The following is a 24242-nucleotide window of genomic DNA, read 5'->3' as shown; positions in this document are numbered from 1 at the left end:
ACTTACAGGGATACATGTGCCTTCACACGATAGCAGTTATCAGCTAAGCGTGTGTATACATGCATCAAGGTTGGAGGTGCAGTTATTAATGACTCATTTTACTAGAGTAGTTTTAGTTCTATCTCTCCTGTTTTAGGTCTATCTCTCCTGTTACTGGCAGTAGAAGGTTGATTGCTATTGGTTACTAGCAGTACAAGGTTGATGGCTATTGGTTACTGGCAGCAGACGGTTGTGGTTATTTGTTACTTGCAGTAAAATGGTGGATGGTTATTGGTTACTGGCACAAAGAAGGTGGACTATCATTGGTTACTGGCAGTAGAAGGTGAGGACGTTCTGCTGGTTCCCTCGTATGAGTACAGCAGGACAGTGGAGGCCACAGGTCAGGGTGTCAAGCCATGCCATGTAGAGAGCACTGGGGCAGTCTCTCTGGGGCACTGGCAGACTCCTATAACCACAATGCCATATGTTACTGTGCAATACAGCGCCTTGTCATATGAGATACAGTAGGCTTATTATATTTACATACCAGTGCTGCATTATTTACACATCATTGACATAGTATTTACAGTACACACAAAAATACACTGTAGGGAGGGTTGTTAAGAATCGGGCTATTTGAAATACTATTTTCTTTACACACATGAACATAGTAATTAAAAGATTAGTCTATACTGCCTCAATGTGAATGAAAGTACATGAAAGTAGTTTTAGTGTATACTCACACTAGAACCAGGGCAGCATGTTGTGAATTCTTGCAAATTATTTCATTCAGTCTCACCTTCCTCTCCGACTGGGGAAGGGAAGAAGTGAGGAGGGGAGGGTAGGAGATAAGTAAAAACAAGGATGATAGACACAATAATAGAGTAAAGCACAGACAACAGACACGCACACGTACACACACATACACGCACACGTACACGCAAACACACACACACACACAAACACACACACACGCACACGTACACACACATATACACACACACACACACACACGCAAACACACACACACACACAAACACACACACACACACACACACACACACACACACACACACTTTCAGTTTGAGGGCCTCAAGTTCTTCGTTCGATATCTTCCAGGGGCAGTCTCTCCTCAGCTCCTGCTCTGCATCTCTCAGCCTGAAGGGGGCGATGATGTCTTCAAACCTTGTGAGGCTGAGCGTGGAAAACATCCAGTCAATGACGATCAATGATGTTTCCATCTGTCATATCCCCTCATTTTACAATTATGGACAACAATATACCACAGAGGAATGTGTGTTGTCAAAGGGCAGTGATGTACTCATATGTGTGCGTGTGTGTGTGTGTGCGTGTGTGTGTGTGTGCATGTGTGTGTGTGCGTGTGTGTGTGTGTGTGTGTGTGTCTGGATGTGCGTGTGTGTTTTATGAATGTATGACAGTGTGTAAAGGAGAGAGTCTGGGCGTTTTGGAAACCCACCTTTTAGAATGAGGGGGTTTCTCGCTGTCCGTCATAACGATGACATCATGGACGTTGAGTCGAAACCTCTGAAGTAGTGAGATCATCCTGATAACAAAACAATGAAACCATTGATCAGTGCATGGAATATGTTTGTGCTATATTAGCACATTAGTAAATAGTTACATACTGTCAGAGATAGGATGCCAAGACAGAACAGCAATACAAAAGCAACATAACTGCCACAATTTCTGTGACATTATTACAGCTCTTTAGTAATAGTAATAGCTCTCTAGTAATTGCAAAACACTCATTATGCAGGCTATATCAAGGAAAAACACTCATTATGCAGGCTATATCAAGGAAACATACTCCTTGCGATCCTCCTCCATGCTGTGCTGATCTCCCGAGATGAAGACGCGAACTTTGCTCTGTCGCCAGCGCTTCCTCCTGGACAACAGGTAGGGCACCAGGAGTGTCAGACCTGGGGGGTGGGGTTACCATCACATGTGGAATTGTAAAGCATGTTTCATACACAGATGCAATACAATGCCCTTTGCAGAAAGAAAAAAAAACAGGAAGGAAAAAATAATAGTATTACAACCATGGATGTTCGAAGAGTAAGTGTGGAATCAATAAATATCTCATTTGAATTGGATACTTCCAGATCGTCCTTCATAAAGATGGACTTGGGATGCATTTTCGGAAAACACACAATAAATGCACATTGTGAGAGATTGGAGGTAGCAGATGGTGTTTTGATACAGGGGAGGCTGGTGATGAGAGAAATCAGAGGCTCATTGTAGTACATGGAATGGAATGAGGAATGGTATCGAACACATATCAAACCCTTACCTTAACCTTAACCCATACCTTAACCTTAACCCTTACCTTAACCTTAACCCATACCTTAATCTTAACCCATACCTTAACCTTCACCTGTACCGTAACCTTAACCCTAACCCCTTACCTTAACCTTAACCCATACCTTAACCTTAACCCTTACCATAACCTTAACCCATACCTCAACCTTCACCTGTACCGTAACCTTAACCTTAACCCTTACCTTAATCTTAACCCATACCTTAACCTTCACCTGTACCGTAACCTTAACCTTAACCCTTACCTTAACCTTAACCCATACCTTAACCTTAACCCATACCTCAACCTTCACCTGTACCGTAACCTTAACCTTAACCCATACCTTAACCGTAACCCTTACCTTAACCTTAACCTTAACCCATACCTTAACCTTAACCCATACCTTAACCTTAACCCTTACCTTAACCTTAACCTTAACCCATACCTTAACCTTAACCCATACCTTAACCTTAACCCATACCTTAACCGTACCATTTTAAATTTCATGTCAGAGTTGGGCTGTCCTAAGCATCCCACTGAGCATTTACCATAGCCACCCCTCACCTCCATCATCTGATATCCAATAGACATCTATGGTCTTCTTCCCCTGTCTGTTCTGGAAGACTGTGCAGCTCTGCTCCTTCTGCTCCTTCTGTTCCTTGTGAGCATCTGCTGGGAGGCAGGACAGAAAGAGGGCCTTACTGTGAAAGATGAAACTACTGTACCAAATAACATATTATATAATCATCATCATTCGACAGCCATCAAACCCAGGGTGTGTGTGTGTGTGTGTGTGTGTGTGTGTGTGTGTGTGTGTGTGTGTGTATGTGTGTGTGATTGTGTGTGTGTGTGTGTGTGTGTGTGTGTGTGTGTGTGTGCGTTCTCTCACCTGAGTCTCTATCAGCGTTGTGACTTTCCTCCGGCTCTATTGCCTCATCAGCTTCAAATCCTTGGTTTACTGGAAGATACAAATCTAATTTTCTTTAGTCACATGTCCCATACACAGTATTTCCATACAAACTGTTCACTGGAGCCTAGATATCTGACCTTCACAATCCATCTCCTCTGATATGTCCAGGCCATCCATCATCCTCAGCAGACACACTCCATAGTTGGAGTCAAACGTGTCACTGGAGAAAAGAGAAAGAGGGGAAGGACAAGAGGAAGTGCAATTTATAAAAGATGTGCAATACACAGGCTACTCTAACTGGGTTCAGAAATGATTCAATACAGGAAATATCATGCTATAAGCAGTTTATCCTTATTGTTGTTGAATATACTGCACTACTGTTAACCAGTAGTGTCTTAGACCCAAGCCTATTGCTCCATCTTTCAATTCAATTCAATTTAATTTAAATTGTTTTCTTATTTGCTTTAGACCAATGCACTCACTATATGGTGTTGACGTAGTCCTCCAAGCTGTAGGGGGCGCACTCCTTCCAGTTGGCTTTAAACCCCATGATGAGAGTGTTGGGCTTCAGTTTACCCAGACCTGAGGCCTTATAGAAGAGAGCAAGAACATCAATGTCATCTGAAAACAGTTATTTAGCGCTATCCTTCCTCAAATAGTAACATAGGCAAAAAAGGTAAATTAGTTATCACAAAAAAGAACGAAGAAAAAGAGCAAGGGAGGAGGATGGACAGAAAAAGAGACATCCTGTATTTCAAGATAGAAGCTCATCCTGAAATATAAGGGTAACGTAAAAGAACATGGGATAAGGGGGAGGATACTGTATGTGTAATGTCTATTCACTTACGCAGGGCACTGTGCAGTATGTAGTAAGGGAGTAGTGCATGATGTTAGTATGTAGTAAGGGAGTAGTGCATGATGTTAGTATGTAGTAAGGGAGTAGTGCATGATGTTAGTATGTAGTAAGGGAGTAGTGCATGATGTTAGTATGTAGTAAGGGAGTAGTGCATGATGTTAGTATGTAGTAAGGGAGTAGTGCATGATGTTAGTATGTAGGAAGGGAGTAGTGCATGATGTTAGTATGTAGTAAGGGAGTAGTGCATGATGTTAGTATGTAGTAAGGGAGTAGTGCATGATGTTAGTATGTAGTAAGGGAGTAGTGCATGATGTTAGTATGTATGGCTAGATAGAGGGAGGTCAGATTGATGAGGAGGCTTACCTGCATCAGATGTCGAGCTCCTGCTCTAAGGCAGTCTCCGCTGACGGGGGTGTAGAAAGAACGCACCTTCCTGCGGTTCAACCACTTCACCAAACTATCTGTTCCACACTGCAACATAGCCACATTGTCATCCTCCTGAGAGAGAGGGAGAGAGAGTGGAGGAAAAAATGATTTACAAATGTTTATGTACATGTGCACATGGAGAGGAGAGGCAACAAAACAGAAGAAATCACCCTGTAGATCAGAGTCTCACAAAGAGAGAAAGAGAGAAAAGACAAAGCAGTGGGGTTGAAACATGTTGTATGAGTGATTGGATCTGAGGACAATGGACATACGTACATGTATAGAGAGGAGGGACGACATCACAACACAGGGGTCAATCAATATAATCATCATAGACCATCCTATAACACATCATAGACCATCCTATAACACATCATAGACCATCCTATAACACATCATAGACCATCCTATAACACATCATAGACCATCCTATAACACATCATAGACCATCCTATAACACATCATAGACCATCCTATAACACATCATAGACCATCCTATAACACATCACAGACCATCCTATAACACATCATAGACCATCCTATAACACATCATAGACCATCCTATAACACATCATAGACCATCCTATAACACATCATAGACCATCCTATAACACATCATAGACCATCCTATAACACATCACAGACCATCCTATAACACATCATAGACCATCCTATAACACATCATAGACCATCCTATAACACATCACAGACCATCCTATAACACATCATAGACCATCCTATAACACATCATAGACCATCCTATAACACATCATAGACCATCCTATAACACATCATAGACCATCCTATAACACATCATAGACCATCCTATAACACATCACAGACCATCCTATAACACATCATAGACCATCCTATAACACATCACAGACCATCCTATAACACATCACAGACCATCCTATAACACATCATAGACCATCCTATAACACATCACAGACCATTCTATAACACATCATAGACCATCCTATAACACATCACAGACCATCCTATAACACATCATAGACCATCCTATAACACATCATAGACCATCCTATAACACATCATAGACCATCCTATAACACATCATAGACCATCCTATAACACATCACAGACCATCCTATAACACATCATAGACCATCCTATAACACATCATAGACCATCCTATAACACATCACAGACCATCCTATAACACATCACAGACCATCCTATAACACATCATAGACCATTCTATAACACATCATAGACTAATAGTGCTTTGTGGAAATGTGCAGATTTCACACTACAGTAATGTTCAGATAATAATAATAATAATAATAATAATAATAATAATAATAATAATGCATTTATTTTATATAGCACTTCTCAGTACTCACAGACACTACATTCCATGAAGAGAACAAGAATAGATAGATAAATAAAACAGAAGCACAGTCAGTAAAAACAACAATAACAATTGTTAAAGATTAATAGCAAGTTTAGAAAGACGGGTTTTGAGGGATCATTTGAAGGAGGAGAGCGTGCTGGATTCTTTGGTGTGGTTTGGGAGAGTGTTCCAAAGAGTGGGGGTTGCAGCGGAGAAAGCCTGGTCCCCCCAGGTCTAGTGTTTAGTCCTGGTGATGGGATCTAACTATTGTTACTGTAACTATTGTTACTGCATGCACGTTTTGCTAGGAGACTGTGTGGGTTATTACTGACCATGAGGATGTCTCCACAGATCATGAGGCTGATGTTCTTAGTGAAGGAACCCACAAAGTCCACTAGGGCTGGTCGCAGGTTGGGAGGACCTGTTAGAACCAAACACTGAGGCCTGAAAGAGACAGAAGATAGAAGGGTGAGAGACAGATCAGCAGACCATTCCATTCCATGCATTACAATGAGCACATCCTCTGATTTCTACCTCCACCCACCTCCCCTGATATGGATATGCTGTAGTAAATACTATAGTAAATTCTCTCTGGGATTGAGACAGGCAGATGTTTATCCTGACCTAAAGTTCTTGACGTGATCCTCTACACCTGCTAGAGAGACGGAGTAGGACAGAGCCATGTTGTAGGTTCCAGCCTGGACTGAGGAACCCCAGTTTACCTCTATAGAGTAATAGTAGCAGAGAGAGAGAGAGAGAGAGAGAAGGAGAGAGAGAGAGTTAGACAGATAGAAGAAAGAGAGAGAAAAAGAGAGAGAGTTATAATATAAATCGCTAAACCTCTTCATGTAAGCAAATCATAATTAGGCTTTAACATTAAGCCATTCAAGATTGTTGCGTAAAACGTTATTGTGCATTTCCACATAACAACTACGGAGCCAGGACAAAGCCTCACTTGGTTTATTGTAGGTGACATATCCCAGGAGGAAGAAGATGATACAGAAGGTGAAGAGTGCCGCCCACCAGGTCAGCAGGAACATGAGCACCACAGAGATCACCGCTCCAAACAGAGCCGTCCACTTACTGTAGTACCGAAATGACGGCCTCCAGCCTGAGGTGGGCAGCAGAGGTCCATGTCAGATTGAGGCAGATGCATTGAGTAGGCAATGACAGATTTTGTGTCATAGTACCCTTTCCTAATCATATTTGGGGAGTAAGTGATAGAAGAGTGTGTGCATGTGTGTGTGTGTGTGTGCATGTGTGCGTGTGTAAGAGATAGAGAGAGAGAGAGAGAGAGAGAGTGTCTGTGTGTGTGTGTGTGTGTGTGTGTGTGTGTGTGTGTGTGTGTGTGTGTGTGTGTGTGTGTGTGTGTGCGCACGCGCGTGTGCGTGTGTGTGTGTGTTTGCATGTGTGTGTGTATGTGAGAGAGGCTCACTCACCAGGGGCATTGGTGATGGAGGCGTGGAAGCAGCTGATGTTGATGAGGGCGTAGGAGCAAAGAAAGAAGTTGGAGATCAGGGCAGCAATGATGTTCAACTTGGCTGAAAGAACCACAAGGAGAGACAAACAGACAAGTGAGGTGAACTACAGCCTGTGTACAATATCAATCAATCAATACAGAAAGAAATCCATCCATCAAACAATCAATCAGTCAAACTTTATTTGTATACACATTTCATACAGTTGACCGCAATATAATGCACTTTACAATAAAAGCAGTGTGATAGTAAAATATTTGAGAAATAGAGTATGTTATATTAGAACTGCTGGGATGTACAGACCCACCAACAAGAATAAAGGCCACAGCGATGAGGTAGGTGAGGATATAGGCCCGATATGGCTCGTCATTTTTCCCATAACCCTTTGCAAATAATCCAATGTATGGGTAAATGTTGTCTCTGCACAAACACTGAAGAAGAGAGAGAGGAGCGGAGGACAATTTGATGATCTCATGTGACAAAAATGTCAAGCATTTTACATTGAGATTTGTATTTTCCTTAAACCTACTATCCCGGATCTTCTTGAAATCATTGTCAAAGTTTTGTTGCCAATAAGTTCTAGAGCTGACTTGTACAGCTCACACAGGTGAGTCCATAAAGGAGTGTGGGTTCTCACCTGGAAGACTTTAGGGGCGGAGACTAGGAAGGCGAGGGCAGAGGATAGGCTGGCAGCAACTAAACCAGCGGTGATGAGGTGACCGTAGCCTGACACCATATTGAGTATCTGTGGGGCAGTATATTATAAATGTGTCATACAATGTAGTAGTTAACCTTCATAACCCATCTGTATCTATGGACTAAACCAGCCTCTAGGAATAGGTGTCCCACTAAAAACCCAGTTTTTCATAATAACAGTGACTCATAACAGTGATGGAAGCAACAACCTTGAAGTTGTTGGCCGATCCAAAGGCGCAAGAGTGGCTCTCCTCACACTGTGTAAAGTTCCAGCCCAGACTGCAGCCCAGGCCCTCACACACCTCAGAGGAGTTCACCACTAGACTGTCATTCAGGTTCCCTGAGGCGTCCCGCACCACACACGCCGCTGGAGGACGGAGAGCAGAGATATCGTAGGATAGACAGAAAGAGAAACCGTGGTAAAGCCAAATCACTGATAAATGAATGATAAATGACGGTAAAAAGTGTGTGAGAGTGAGAGAGAGAGAGAGAGAGAGAGAGAAAGAAGATTTTGAAAGCACTGGGCAGGTATCTTACCAAGAGTTATAGAGACACTTAAATAGCTGAGGGTAGTCCAGAAAATAGCCATCAGAGTTCCTTTGGGGATAGCAGTCCCCGGATCCTATATCACACCAAAACACACACAGAGCCACAACAGCACTACACAGTGGTCAACTGAAATGTAACATCTCCAGGTTTGTGGTTGTTTACAAGGAGATGCCTAATTTTCCGCGATTAAAACGTAACATATTTACATTTGCGTAAATCTTGTATTTCTGTCAATGGGAAATGTACGCGATGATTCGATTTACATACACGAGTTAGGATTCCACTTAAGTGTCTACTTCCTCTCCCTACATCTCCCTCCCATTACCTTCAGGTCTCCAGAGATATTGACCCCTGACAGGATCCCGATGGCGGAGGGGAAGAAGATGGCGAACATCTGGAAGAAGTTTCCATCAGGTCCTCTCCAGTCGGGCAGCAGGTTGGCCATGAAGATCTCACCTGGTACAGGTTATCATCAATCATTGTCAAGCATCTTTACTTTCAGTAGTGCAGATGCCTCTACGTTTAATTATGCAACATACATATTTGAAAACACCCTGATACTCACTGTGGTAGCTGAAGAAACCCACGGCTTGCTTATCTGAGGTGGCAGGGATCACTGTGCCCACAAAATAGTTGGCGAAGGACACCATCAACACTATAAAGAACAGAATCTGGGTCTGAGAGGAGGGGAGGGAAAGGGAGAGAGAGAGAAGAGAGAGAGAGAGATCGAGGGAGAGACAGTGAAAGAAAGAGTGAAACAGAGAGAGTGAGAGAGAAAAATAATAAGAGAGGGGCGAGGAAGAGAGAGGGGGATACAGGAGAGAGAGGTTTCACTGTGGAAAAGGCAGCTGTAATCTACTGTATTAATATTGAAGAGTGATTAATAAAGATGTGAGGAGGATTGAGCTGGGCGCACCTTTGCCTCCCACTCCATTCCAGCCAATGAGATGAGCAGAAGAAGAGTGATTGTGATCACACCCAATATACGGACATCATTGACTGGGTCCACCATGAGCGCATCGAAGTCCTACATCAAACAAAATAGTGATCAATCAACCAATCATTATCACAAGCATAAGTGGTCAATACAAATTATGCATGGATAATAGATTACTATGAGGAGGTCGCGGACAGTCTCTGCAAAGCCCACCGTGTTGAGGGCACAGGCCAGGGCATTGGCAAAGAAGAAGACCACACCGATGGGCCCTCCCATCTCGGGACCCAGGGTGCGAGAGATTATGAAGTAGGCGCCCCCTGGTGGATTGAAGGAATACAAGCATGAGAGAGGGGAGAGAGAGAGAGAGACAGACAAAGAAAGAGAGAGACAGGTTTAAGTGAGCTAGAGGTCTGTTTTTTTAAATAATATATCAGAGATATAGTTAAGGTGGCATACTCTAAGAAGAGGCTTGTAGTATTTAGGGCTGACAATTGCTAGTATGCTTCCATTCATGCCCTTTAGAATTACCAGTTCTATTGGAGTTTTCCAACTTCTAAAGGAAATGATGAAATTGACACTCTTGTATATTGTAAAAAGGAATGTGTTAAGTCATTTAAAAAAAGGTTGATCAAATACCTACCAAAAATCAAACATGACAACTAAAATGACTTATTTCAGAATAGGCCGAAAGGGCCTCTTTGTAACTCTTCACCTTGAATTCTGCAAGTGGCATAAATCCTTGAAAATGTAGATAATTATTGTAAGACTGCAGTCAATCACCACAGCATCGGATCATGAAAAAGTGGTATACACCCATGAAGAAGTGGTATACACCCATGAAAAAGTGGTATACACCCATGAAAAAAGGTTTTGAACAACAGAGGATGGTCAACCATGCAACCCATGGGGACTTTTTTACAAATGAAAAAGAAAAGATTTTTAGAGGAGAATAATCTGATACCTAAAACATAGGTGGATTCCCCTGAAATAATTGAAAAATATTACAATTATCTTGTATTTTCATGTTGATATCACATAGGGCTTCTGTGTAACTTTAGATCAATATGATAGTGTTAAGAGGCCGAGAGAGAGAGAGAGAGAGAGAGAGAGAGAGAGAGAGAGAGAGAGAGAGGAGAGGGAGAGAGAGAGAGAGAGAGAGAGAGAGGGAGAGGGAGCAGGAACAGGACTTTGCTGTTGATTAAATAACTACGGCCTGAAGTTTTTCCTGACACTTTAACTGACCAGAAAAAAGCACAAAAATCCTAGTTATTGCTTAAAACTAGGGCCCATAATTTTTCCTGGTCTAATGGTCAGGAAAAAACCTTGGCCCAAGTTATAGTGCAGAGATACTGTAATAATGTCACTGACCTGACACAACTCTCCCATTGGTGGAGATTGCAGAGACAGAGAGGGCTGTTACGGAGGTGACAATGACGGATATAAAGATGATCACCCAGGTGAGAACTGAGCAGAGGGAAAGTCATTATGAGATCATCATCATAACCTCACATTTGTTTTCAGTCTAATGCTAATAAATACTAATGAACAACAAAAAATACAAATAAAATGAAGTTAGCGTAGCATCTAGGTGTTTGTGTGAGTAACCAGTCACAGTATCTATTCGACTAATGTGAGGTTAACAACAGGTTTGAAAGGTTTGAACGCTTCAGTGTGACAGAAATACACAGTACACCATAACAAGTCAAGTTTGAGAGCGGTAGTGAGAATTGGGTGGTGAATGCAGTCAGGAAGGGAGACAGGAATGAATGGAGAGAGGAAGAGAGAAACGGAGAGAGGAATTAGGTGATAACTCACTGAGACCAGCTTGAGAAGTGATCCAGGACAAGCGAAGGAAAAGAATGACGCCCCAGATATTCAGCATACAGCGAATCTGAAATACGTCACCGAATTACAGTCAGTGTGTGTGTGTGTGTGTGTGTGTGTGTGTGTGTGTGTGTGTGTGTGTGTGTGTGTGTGTGTGTGTGTGTGTGTGTGTGTGTATCTCTCACCATAACACCAGTCACCCAGCCGAAGCGCACAGGAGGTTTGGCGGATTTCCCGTCCGGGCCAGTCTCCTCTTGGCCATCGTTCACTGGCAGACTGCCAACTCTAGAATCATCGGCGTTAGGGCCCGACTCTCCACCCTGACAAATATAGTGGCATTCGAATGCACGGAGCAGAGATAGTACAGTACATAGTTTGTATGTGCCTCACACTTCAAACATACAGGCCTATAGCAGCTACACAGGGCTGATAAAAAGCTCTGCTGCGTAAAGAATCTCTCACATTTGAGCAAATTTATGGCATTATGAATTCTTACCTCAAACGCTTTACGGAGAGTCTCCAGGGAGGGTCTGCTCCGCACGTGGCGCCCGGTCAGCGAGGCGTTTGCGTAAAAGTCCAGACGCGGCACGGCATCTATGGTGCTATAGATAGAAGGTCGTCTCTCGTCTCTGTTTGCTGTAGGCCTAACGCTGTCCGTGGTATGTCCACCATTGGGCACGGGTTCAGGGGGACCCACGTTTTCAAATTGCTGTGAGGAGTAGTGCGGGTTCGCATCTTCGCTGATAGAGAAGCGGCCACGAGGCAGTGCCTCCGGGTCGCCCAAGATGCGCGTGGACTTGCCCTGGCCCATATGCACACAGTATCTGTTTGCGCACGTAAAACAGGGAGGAGAGGCAATCACTGAGGGAATGTTACACTGCAACTGTTGGCCTTCTTTCATGCAAGATTCATTTGTAAATTAGCATTTATAAACTTATGGCAAATGTTTTGAAATGAGTCCACCTTCTCGAAGCTCATTTTCGTGGGGAATGCGAAAGTGTGCTCTATGTGCTCTGTGATGCTGTAAGGCCTACTTGCACGAGGAAGTGTCCCTCGACTGGAATATTAAATTGACCCTTTCCTACTCTCCGTTCAGCACAGTTCCATAAGTGCGTTACCTCACCAACCGCGCTAGACTCGATAGCGGTCAGTGAATCATGACAAATTGAATGAATTCCGCCTCGACCGTTTAGTACACTGAACTTAAAGCACTTACTGTATATCAACATTCGTTAGTACTGTATACCAACGTGTCGTTCGTGGAGTCCCTCTCCAGAGTCCATTAGTAATGTTTTCGTCTGTTAATTACGACCCCATTGACATGTAAACAATTAAATGTACGCTATAACAGCTGTCATCATTGAGATCGAGATCTGACATGTAGCCTACAACGTATATCCTATACCACACGAATGTCATTGAACTTAATATAATCATTTAACGGATTCCACACATAATTAACTGCTAATAGACCTATTGCTATTATGCAACCATTTTGATCGTACGAAAACAATCACGTTGTCTTGTGAATAAATATTTTCAATCAAGCCAAAATTATATAGCGATTTGACGATATATCGCATATTAGGCCTATCCATTAATTAAACATGCACATATAATACTTGTATACGCACACAGAAATAAGTCTAAGTAAATGAAAAGTAAAAATTATGACTACGATAACTGCTTATCATTTCATCATCTCTCTAAGCATTCAACACAAAAGTCTTAAAACGAAGTGTCATCTTACAGCGATGCTCTAGTCTTCAGTAAGGGAGACTTCTATTGCTGATGTATTCAATCAGCTTCCTCAGTCTCTGATTATTTCAGTGTCACAGACGGTCTTGTCCTGTAATTTATACCCTCAGTAGGTGACAGTCCTCTCCCACGTATTTACAAACCTACCCACCCATCCACACCCCCCTGTTACCGCAACATAAACTCTCTCTCTCTCGAAGTCAAAGGTGTTAACATCCACCCAAGTACATTTTGTAATCGAATATGCATCAGTTAAAAGCATGTGTACTGTAACCTATGCTATTTAGATCAATGTCACGCGTTAATAATGTCTGTTGTAAATACACACGTGTTAATAGCATATCATGTGTCACAAAATGAGACGTTTTTGACAAAGCAAGTTGGAAGTAAAAAAGTAAAAGTAAGGTGGGTGTGGTGACTCATGATGAAGTGGATATGGCTGTTGCGATACGTGCGCGTGCCTGTGTGTGTGTGGTGACTTCAGCCGATGATGGATATGGTGTGTGTGTGTGTGTGTGTGTGTGTGTGTGTGTGTGTGTGTGTGTGTGTGTGTGTGAAACCCAAAAATGGTGTGTGTGTGTGTGTGTGTGTGTGTGTGTGTGTGTGTGTGTGTGTGTGTGTGTGTGTGTGTGTGTGTCTGTGTGTGTGTGTGTGTGTGTGTGTACCTCCTAGCCTATGGGTATCCAGACTTGTGGCTGTGGCAAAAACACCAAACATAATTGAATAGTGAATGAAAAATATTTGTTTACATTTAATGAAAAAATTAAGTGCAGGGAAGATGAGACAGCTAGGCCGTACTGTAAGTCTACAGAGAAATGATGACTGTAGGATAGTGTTTCCAGAGGTGTTGACTATTTACAGTGTAAACACATGCAGGAGGATGTGTATGACCAGGTTAGAATGTTAATAACCCAAATAATACAAGAACACAATGTTGTATCCCCCAGTTCCCGGTATAAAGAAGACTGTATGGAATTTGGAAGTTTTGCTCTGAAAACCATTCACAAGCTTATTTTGGGACAGAGGGTGCTTTTATAAGTCTCTTTTGTAAGCAATAACTTACAATAGTATAAATACAATACAATAGTAATAAACAGGGACATATTGCACCCTTCAGGTGTGTGTGTGTGTGTGTGTGTGTGTGTGTGTGTGTGTGTGTGTGTGTGTGTGTGTGTGTGTGTGTGTGTGTAGAGATGTCCTCAATATCCCTAGCATTTGATAGCATTTGAAATACTCTTTGTAGGTGATGAGCAGTACCAGATTATAACTTGTCCTCCTCACAATGAAGTATGCTATGCTGATCAATACCTATTCAAAATGAGATTAATAATTGCCTTTACACACAAATGTCTTGGTCAAAGATGATTGAAGAGATAAGGCTGGACAATAGAAAGGTACTTTCTTAACACGGACTTTGAATGTAGAATTGCGACATAATATTAAATATTTATTGCAATCAATTTCAATAGACAACAGAGCAAGTCACAGTGAAATGCAAAATCATGTAATTTGTGCAGTGATGTTCCATGGCTAATTAAATGTATTGTTAAGTATTTTATTGTGTTGTTTTACATCATTTTAGTCATTGAGAGTCCAAAAATGTATGTACCAATTACAGATAGAAAAAATTGGATTCCTGAAATTACACATACATGTAGATATTTTTACAATAGCCACACACACACACACACACACACACACACACACACACACACACACACACACACACACACACACACACACACACACACACATACACACACACAGATACACACTTCATAAAAACAGCACAATCTTATCCTTGTCACATATTACTGTGTTTAATTCTGTTATAATAACATATCTTAACAGACCCATACTTATACACAAAATATGTGATTTTTTTCTTTTTTTACATTTTTCTTTATGTAGGCGATGATAAGCCAGGGACAAGTAATTGTTTAGTTCCTGTATTCGATCCTGTATTCGATCATAAACACATAACACATTTCAAATCTTTTTTTTCTATTTAGCATATGAGTCACTCGGAGAATAACACAGAAGGAAGAGATGGAGGAAAGGGAGGAGAAGGAGGAGGTAGAAGAGAAGGAAGATTAGTAGCAAGAGAAGATAGAGGAAAAGGGGTCAAAAGCACCTCCACTGTCTATGAGAAAAGAGACTCCAGGGTTCCTAAGCCGAACTCTCTCCCTGCACCCCCTGACTCCACTCCCTCTGCTCCCCCCTCAGACCCAGAGCCCTGCCCCCCCTACGCTCTCTTCTCTGGACTACAGGCCCTGAGGGAGGAGGGCCTACTCTCAGACGGCACATTTTCTCTCCATGGCAACCCCTGTAGGCTGCATTGTGGTGTTTTAAATCCACTATCCAAATGGTGAATGATTTAAATGATTTCTCTCTCTCTCTCTCTCTCTCTCTCTCTCTGAAAAGCATGATCTGATGATAGATTCTGAAAGAGCAAGGTGGGCTGGACAAGACTGATGTTTGTGGTGTGTGTGTGTGTGTGTGTGCATGCGCGTGCGTGCATGCGCGTGCATGCATGCATGCGCCAGCGCGTGTGTGCCACACTTACCTTTAAGAGAGGGAGGGGTCATTAACCTGTAATGGCTTAGGTATGTTAAGGTGTGGTGAAGACGTTAGAAAGACATCAGAGGACAGCCTGGCAGAGTAGACACACCCCCCCTTCCTTTTACGCGCCACTGCATGCTACAGCAAGCATGTCAGCTCAGTGAGGAGAGAGAGAGACAGAGAGAGGGGAATACGAACACATGGAGAGAACGCAGAATAAGATATACATCATATAAATCATATATCAAATATAAAAGATATTATCTTGGATCTCTTGTTGTCCTGTCTCTCCCCCTCACTTTTTCTCCTTCCCCCAGGATTTGGATAATTGGTGAGTAAATATCCCTCTTTTTCCCCTCCTAAAAGCGTCCTCCTCTTCATGACTCTCTGGGAATGGTAGAAGCTGATAGTATCATCTACAACATATATTTGATAACAAAAGATGTAAATTGACATTAGTAGCACTTACAGAAATATATTGATTTGATTGTTAGTGTCTGTACTAGACTACATCAAATAATGCTGATTGCCTGCTGATAGTCTTGAATTAGCTAGTTCTTTAATAGCATGGGAACAGGTGCGTTTGTTGGAAAGATACTTGAAACAGACACCAAGACCACCTTCTAGTCGGGGGGGACAGGGGACGGGGGACAGTAAGTGTGCAAAGTGGGGTTTTACTCTTTTGTCTTAGAGAAGAGTCCTAACTTGTTCCTCTCTGTGAGTGTTGGCCTTTACCAGAGTGTTGCTCAAGAAGAGATGCAGTGTTCTACTACACTTGTCAATGTCATAGCTGTCAACTGGCTTTGCTCAACAAGACAATGCATAGGCATCCAGCTGGGCTCTTTTTGGGCTCTATACTTTCTGACCATTTTCTCTGATGCCCCAGCCTTCACCATGTTACTAAACCATGCTTGCCACTGTGACACAGCATTGAAATTAATTGACTCCCACACCCGTTTATGCACTCACTACTCTATAATAACCGAGAATTACAGCACCAGTACAAGTTTCTCTGTGGAAGGTTAAACAGGTTTGGTTAGCGTGTGTGTGTGTGTGTGTGTGTGTGTGTGTGTGTGTGTGTGTGTGTGTGAGTGAGAATACTAAATTATAAGGTGCGTTCTTTAACCGTGTAAGAGTTCAGATATGTTTGGCATGTATTGACATGCTGTGTTCCATTTTTTTTAGTATTAGTATTTTTAAGTATTACTGACAAGAACATTTGAACTAATATTTACATACAGAAGATGTGCAATATTGTGATATGTGCATACAGTATGCATGTCTGCCATTACAATATTTTGATGTGTGTGTGCATGCGTGCGTGCATGTGTGTGTGTACGTGCATGCCTGTGCGTGCATGCATATACGCACGTATGTGTGTGTTTCTTCGTAAGTGCTAATCCACTATTACAAGAAAAAACAAGGCACATCACCTTTTTAATTTGTAACGTTACACTGCTGCACATATTAATGCTATGTAATAATACTTAATTGTTTAGACAAAGAGATACAGAGAGAGTTTTAACAGCCCTCAGAGTGAGATAGAATGATTTCCCCATAAAGCTCACCGACTGTTTTCTTAACCACTCAAGTCTGGTCTCGCAGTTCAGGAATTAGTCTCAGTTAAAACCTGTTACTCCCACATATTTATGGCAATCCTCCGATTGTTTCAGAATAGCCTCTGCTAAATAAGAGGACATAATGTAGGATTAAGAAACAACATCAGCATGATCCCTCCAATAACAAGTTGAAAGGTTTGGGGTATTTGTCTTTGCTTTTAAATGTACACAGATAAACAATGGACAGAGGCATTGATGCAAATGTACCAACATGCTCTCAGCTACTGTAACAGGGATTATGACGCTGGAGCCTAAAGAGCATATTTAGTTCAGTTTAGTTTTACTTTAGTTTAGGGTAGCTTAGTTTATTTGAAAGACAAAGTTGGTACACAGTAAAAAAAAACATTAAAAAAAACTGCATGTGATATATTGATATATCACCCCCTCCCTATGTCATACAGGACATCACACGAATGCAATAATGCCTGAGAGGCTGTGATTTATCGCCAATATTGTCACAGGTAGGGGGAGCTGTTAGGCATGACGCAGAGTGGAGTGCTGGTAAACCCCGACCAAGTGACAATATTGACAATAAATCACAGCCTTGAGGTAATAGATGTGTGGTGGTTTCAGCCCTGTGCTGAGAAATATACAATATTTACAAAAAGGGAACGTGATACACAAATCTACTGCGGTGTAGAAATATTATAATAGATGATTTAATTGTGACATTAGCGTTATTAAATCACAATGGTTGTTTTCATCAACCCGTTAAAAAGCCTTAGACCATTACGTCTGAAACAGTACATACATAACAGTACTTACATAATATATATACATTTTTTCACATTATTGATTATTGGCAAAATAAGTATTTAATGAACACAAAATGTATTCAACATATTGCCAAAGGTGTGAGAGTATTTGTTTTATTGTAGGAGCATACTGGACAAGTGGCTGTACACTGCAAAAATGCACACACAGACACACATACACACACACACACACAGACACACACACACACACACACACACACACACACTATCCAGTTACTGGTCAAGAGGGGATTTTCCTCTCCAACAAGTATTCACAGTTATCTGTTAACCTGCACTAATACTGCAGTGTTTGATCTTCTCCTGAACTTCAAAGGTCTCCCTCAGGATATTAGTATTGTCTAAGACAGTGTGTCTATACCCACTTCCTATATTCTGCATAGACTCTTTACTGAAACTTTGTTCGGGAGAGGCATTTGATTGGGTTCATTTTTGGTGCCACCAATTTAGCATTGAAGCTAGGCGTGAAGAAAGAAAGGGATTTGGTTAGTCTACCATTGCAAACAGTTATTAGTGAATCAAAGCTAAACACAATTAGAGAAAAAAACTTTGAGGGAGTGAATAACCAACTATGACTTTTCTGTCTTCCAGGTCAGTACAATGGCCCAGAACACCAGTCTTCTTCTCCCCTCCGTATTCTCCCTTCCCAAAAACCCTCCATCCCCCTCAAACCACTCACTCTCTCCATACCCCTCCCCACCCCCCTCCTTTTCCCTCTCTAATAGTCATTTACTCAACACTACCCACGTGTTTGGCCCTGATACGAGCATTGTAGGAAATTCTGTCTCTACCACGGTAGGGGCGCTCATCCTGGGCCTGGTCTTCCTCCTTGGCGTCCCCGGCAACCTCTTCATCATCTGGAGCATCCTGGCGCGCGCCCGCAAGCGCTCCGTCACCACCCTCCTCATCCTCAACCTGGCGTGCGCCGATGGCTCCTTGATGGCACTCACCCCTTTCTTCGTGGTTTACCTGGTGCAGAAGAGCTGGGTGTTTGGAAACGTCATGTGCAAGGTGCTCTTCTACCTGTGCCTGGCTAATATGTATGCCTCCATCCATCTGATCATGCTCATGAGCCTGCATAGGCTGGTGGCGGTGATGTGGCCCCAGCGTGTGGGTGCCCTTGCTAGCCGGAAGACTGTGCTGCGTGTGCTGTTGGGACTTTGGGTCCTAGTGCTTGCCTCCTCCATCCCTGCCTTGCTGTTCAGGCAACAGAAGGCCACGCATCCTATAGGGAATAGCCGCCTGGTGTGTGAGTCATTTCACAACCAACAGAGTCATGTAAGTAACACTGAGAAAGGGAGGGGGGACGTGTTAAAATGTCATGACAGTGTTCAAACACTCCATATATGAGGATCGGTGCTTGTATACGTTTTTGTTGCCACAATAGTGTCAAGACATTGTATCTGTCAAGGTGATATTTGTCCTGATACACATCCTGTTACCTTTGTGCAGGTTGTTCTCCAATATACATTGGAACTGGTGCTGGGATTTGTAGTTCCCTATGGGTTGATTGTAGGCAGTTACATCTGCATTCTGCGGAGGATCAGACAGACAAAGTTCCGACGTCGTATTCGCAGTGAGAAGCTGATTCTGGCCATAGTCGTGACCTTCTGTGTCTTCTGGCTGCCCTACCACGTCGTCAACATGGTGCAGGTACTGTGTGTTTGTGTGTGTGTGTAAGCGTGTGAGTTTGTGTTTTATTTAAGCTATTCAGGTGTGTGTTACCTGTACGGTCAGGATACTTGCCTGTTTTTCTTGGTCAGGTCACATGGTCAGAAAGTAATAATAAGGCCCTAGTAATAAGCAGTCTTGGGGAGGACTCTGTGTCTCTCTGCTTATGTTTTTGCACTTGTTTCATTACAATTATGTATTTGATCAAGGATAGAGGTGTTTGAATACATTGAATGTGTCTTTACAGGTTGCTGCAGCACTGTCTCCAAAGGATTCAGCCCTAAAAGCAAGGTACTGTAGAGTCTGAGAGGGAGGTTACTCAATGAAAATGGGCCTCAAAGCCATGATATTCTCTCAATTTCATCTTCTAAACTGCAACCCCATCTGTATGTATGGTGCACTATCAACACAGTATCATCATAACCCCTCCTCAAATCTAGAATAAAAAAATTACAGCCCCTTTCTGTTTTTTATAACTATTTCCCTCTTCATCCTCCATCCCTTTTTCCACAGGCTGGATAGTATCTGGCAGTCGTATATCTCGTGTATCTGGATATCTACAGTAATATCATAACACACCCCATGTTATCAATGTATTACAATCATACGTACTGTCCCGTGTTTTGATAAGAACACTAGCATGCTTCTCTGGTTTTCATACTGACATCCCTCTCTCTCCTCTACATCCTTCCCTCCGTCTCTCCGTAGGCTGGATCATACTGACATCCCTCTCTCTCCTCTACATCCTTCCCTCCGTCTCTCCGTAGGCTGGATCATACTGACATCCCTCTCTCTCCTCTACATCCTTCCCTCCGTCTCTCCGTAGGCTGGACCATACTGACATCTGTCTCTCTCTCCTCTACATCCTTCTCTCCATTTCTCCGTAGGCTGGATCATACTGACATCCCTCTCTCTCCTCTACATCCTTCCCTCCGTCTCTCCGTAGGCTGGACCATACTGACATCTGTCTCTCTCTCCTCTACATCCTTCTCTCCATTTCTCCGTAGGCTAGACCATATCTGGCAGTCCTGTCGTGCCATCACCTCTGCCCTGGCCTTCATCAGCAGCTGTGCCAACCCTGTCCTCTACACCTTCGCTGGGAAGTCCTACATCAAGCGGGACGGCCTGGCCTTCATGGCCCGCCTGTTCGAGGGAACAGCTCTGGACTCCACATCCAGGAAGAGCCGTCAGAACAGCCAGAACAGCCGAGAGAAAGACCGGGATGCTGACGGGGTCATGCTAAAAGAGAAAGACGCAGAGTCCACTACCAGTGTCAACAATACAAGCACCAACGTGAAAACTATGAAGAATGGCAAATAAGGACATGTACGAAGTCGGAAGCCAATTTCACTGTTTTGGAGGGAGAAGTATGACATGTGCTGGAATTTCCCATGCTATTCTCTTGGTGGCCAATAGAGAGCTGTATAGGCCATGTGCTACTGTTCACTGCCTAAACCTGGCAGTGGTTTGAGATGGTTTTCCAATTGTTCTTTTTTTTTACAGTGAACTGCATGTTTTATTCAGCATATGAATGACACTTATCAAGTGGTTATAATGTCGTATAAGCACTGTTGATAAACAGAGACGGGAAATAGTCTGGAATGTTCCACAATGGTGTGACATAAGTGAGCATACTCCATCCAGTTCTTTCATACATGTTTACATAGGTCTGGTATAAAAATGTGTAGTTTTTTTGTACAGTTGGGGGGGTTCAACAAGAGCACTTGACTTACGGTATGTATGTATATAGTATATTTACAATGGGTATGTTTTGTCTGTGTGTGTGTCTCTCTCTCTCTCTCTCTCTCTCTCTCTGTCCCCCTCTCTCTCTCTCTCTCTCTCTGTCTCTCTCTCTCTCTCTCTCTCTCTCTCTCTGTCCCCCTCTCTCTCTCTCTCTCTCTCTCTCTCTCTCTCTCTCTCTCTCTCTCTCTCTCAATAAGCGTGAGTGTGTCTGATACAGTATTTGTATGTTTGTACTTTATGTGAAGCAGAGACGGAAAGAAATATGTTTAATTGCAATGGTAAAAATGGTGGATTTCAAAAACACAGTATTTTTTAAAACCTAAAGAAAAGCAATGTTGTGCAAGTGCAAGTTGTTTACGAAATGTCAAAAAGAAGTGATGTACCACTTCCGTTGATCTGGTAAGCGATTTCTTTTCTTTTTCTGATGCAATCTGCCATCTAGAAACACTGTTTCCTGGAATGAGGGGGACTCTCCGTGTGTCAACAAGTTTTTCACTATCACTGTGCAGAAAGACATTGGCTAGCAGTAGGAAACTCAAAACAGCTTGCCAAACAATTATGACTGGCCAGTCAAGCAACAACTTGCAGGTCCTTCAGTTAATTCATGTCTCTCACTCATTCACCCTCAGGCCACTCTCTCTATCATCCTCCTCTCCCTCTCTCCTCCCTGTAGCTTGTGTCATCTCTGCCCCCGCGGCCGACCGTCTGCTGCCTCCACAAGCGTCCTGCTCTCCTTCAATCCCATCATGCTCAGCTCTATTGCTGGACATGTAAGTGTTAGAGGCAGTGCCCTCTAGCAGGCGAGTCAAATGGCCCCACCCAGGTGTGAAGCTAGTGAAGGAGGAGCCTGCTAGAGCATAGAGCAGTGGGTTCATAGCACTACTAAGGTAGGCTAAGGTTATCACCATATGCCGGGCCTTCAGGCAGAACCTCAGCAACCCTGGGAATGACCCAGATGAAATAGCCCCTACGTGCAGGATGTTGACCAGCTGGTATGGTGTCCACAGGAGGGCAAAGGTCACGACAATCAGGGAGATTAAGAGATTGGTCTTCTTGTAGGGGCGGTGGCGCCAACGGGCACGGCCTGATGCCAGCTTGCGGGCGATTTGTATGTAGCAGACCGCCATAATGCAAAAGGGAACCAGGAACCCAGCCACTGTCTCCAGAGAGTATTGGAACACCTGGTGGAGAGGACGGGACAAACATTGTTACAATAAGAGCCTTTTACATGAATGTGGTTACACATATGATGTCTATAAAGTACTGTACTCCGTACTAATCTGTTTCAGTCATTTGTATCAAAAACTTAGCAGATTGATTACACAGTCTACTGCATATTAGGTATCCATATTTACTCAATATTGGTAGCATGTGTTCTTACTTTCATGTTTTACAGAAAATTGATTACGCAATATTGAATGATATACTTTACAATGTTATCATACTAGAATTGCAAGATGTTTGAACAAAAAACGAATCATTATAATTACCTGGTGGGCGAGGCTGGGATGATACATGACACACACCCTGTTTCTGACCTGCCGGTAGACGGGCGGCGGGATGGCGAGCACCAACGCAAGTACCCACACCGCTGCTACGGTGGGGCGGAGCCTGGACTTGGTGCGGACACGCTGAGACAGCAAGGGGCGCACCACGCCCATGTGGCGGTCAAGGCTCATCAGGGTGACCAGGTAGACGCTGACATACATGTTGACTGCAGAGATGTAGTGTAGCAGTTTACATGCCACCAGCCCAAACTCCCAGACTCCACCCAAGAAAATCTGCCGTAGGTAGAAGGGTGCAATCAGAAGGACTAAAATGTCGGCACCCGCCAACTGGAGGATGAGAAGGGTTGTGACAGAGCGACGCTGCAGCCGGAATAGTATGGTCCAAACTACTAAAATGTTTCCAGGCAAACCCATGAACATAGCCCACAACAGCAGGGAGCTACTAAACGAGGAGGAAAAGAGGGTGAAGTTCGGAGAGGATGAATTGGAGAAGAAGTTTGTAATATTCCATGCTGAGACTTCCATCTAATCGAGTGTTAGAGAGAGAGAGAGAGAGAGAGAGAGAGAGAGAAGTCAATTAATTAAAGCGAATCAAACAATAAGAAAGCGGTCAGACCACCAATTTGTTTGGTAAACAGCTGATGGATAGGGCTGGAGAAATGTAACCACTCTCACATTCATAGATGGGGTTATGCGTGCAAGGAATGACTATCCATGGTAACTATATAGAATTATAGTTTTCACCATATTTTTTTGCAAAAAAGTGTTTGTTTACAATTTCATTGTTTACAAACAAACAATTAAAACAAGCTTATATTTTGTGTTTCATGGTGTAAGACAGTTGAACTAAGCTCTTGAGGCATTTCTAAGTTATATTTAAGAGTCAACGGTTGTATATTATACATTTACAAGTCAAAAAATGTATGTACCAGTCCCAGATTTAAAGCCCCTTTGAATGAAAAGAATTATGAATAAAACATACATTTTGTGATGCAAATAGTAACTCGACTAGGGTATTAGTCCATACAGGGGAGGCTGGTGGAGGTTGAAATCGGAGGACATTTGATACCATTCCTCATTCCATTCCATTCATTCCATTGAGACTGTCCTCCGATTTCTACCTCCACCAGCCTTCCCTGGTATAGTCATGAAACAACAAACTAGCTTCGGTACCAGCAGTATGTCAGGAACACATCATTCATCCTGTTAAATACTTTAATATGTCCATTTTTCATAATGATAATCCACACGCGCACACACATGCACGCACGCAGGCACG

General features: G+C 42.8%; 3 protein-coding genes across 3 annotated transcripts; 1 reads left to right on the top strand and 2 right to left on the bottom strand.

Annotated features, from left to right (window-relative positions):
- Window positions 1–306: 306 nt before the first annotated feature.
- Window positions 307–12140, bottom strand: LOC310804552 (solute carrier family 12 member 3-like; the record flags this gene model as incomplete). The annotated part of the gene is made up of 26 exons (XM_083669818.1): window positions 307–445; window positions 723–790; window positions 1056–1173; window positions 1457–1543; window positions 1808–1919; window positions 2861–2965; window positions 3186–3254; window positions 3344–3426; window positions 3689–3795; window positions 4426–4560; window positions 6178–6289; window positions 6470–6569; window positions 6801–6956; window positions 7285–7386; window positions 7631–7754; window positions 7961–8068; window positions 8229–8386; window positions 8557–8641; window positions 8894–9024; window positions 9134–9245; window positions 9485–9595; window positions 9683–9822; window positions 10874–10969; window positions 11321–11396; window positions 11515–11649; window positions 11826–12140. The coding sequence occupies 26 exons, from the start codon at window positions 12138–12140 to the stop codon at window positions 307–309; spliced, it is 3084 nt and encodes a 1027-aa protein (XP_083525944.1).
- A 3680-nt stretch (window positions 12141–15820) lies between these two features.
- On the top strand, window positions 15821–21048 carry ltb4r2a (leukotriene B4 receptor 2a). The gene is made up of 5 exons (XM_083672454.1): window positions 15821–15980; window positions 18633–19319; window positions 19494–19694; window positions 19960–20003; window positions 20720–21048. Exons 2-5 carry the CDS (start codon window positions 18642–18644, stop codon window positions 21030–21032), a joined length of 1236 nt encoding a protein of 411 aa, XP_083528580.1. The 5' UTR covers window positions 15821–15980; window positions 18633–18641; the 3' UTR covers window positions 21033–21048.
- A 1016-nt stretch (window positions 21049–22064) lies between these two features.
- On the bottom strand, window positions 22065–23488 carry LOC310804458 (leukotriene B4 receptor 1-like; the record flags this gene model as incomplete). Its single annotated transcript, XM_083669701.1, has 2 exons — window positions 22065–22660; window positions 22994–23488. The coding sequence occupies 2 exons, from the start codon at window positions 23486–23488 to the stop codon at window positions 22067–22069; spliced, it is 1089 nt and encodes a 362-aa protein (XP_083525827.1). The 3' UTR covers window positions 22065–22066.
- Between the last annotated feature and the right edge of the window lie 754 nt (window positions 23489–24242).

The sequence above is a fragment of the Argentina silus genome (genome assembly GCF_951799395.1).
Source record: "Argentina silus genome assembly, chromosome: 1".
Taxonomy (NCBI): domain Eukaryota; kingdom Metazoa; phylum Chordata; class Actinopteri; order Argentiniformes; family Argentinidae; genus Argentina; species Argentina silus.
This window is presented reverse-complemented; position numbering and strand designations above follow the sequence as displayed.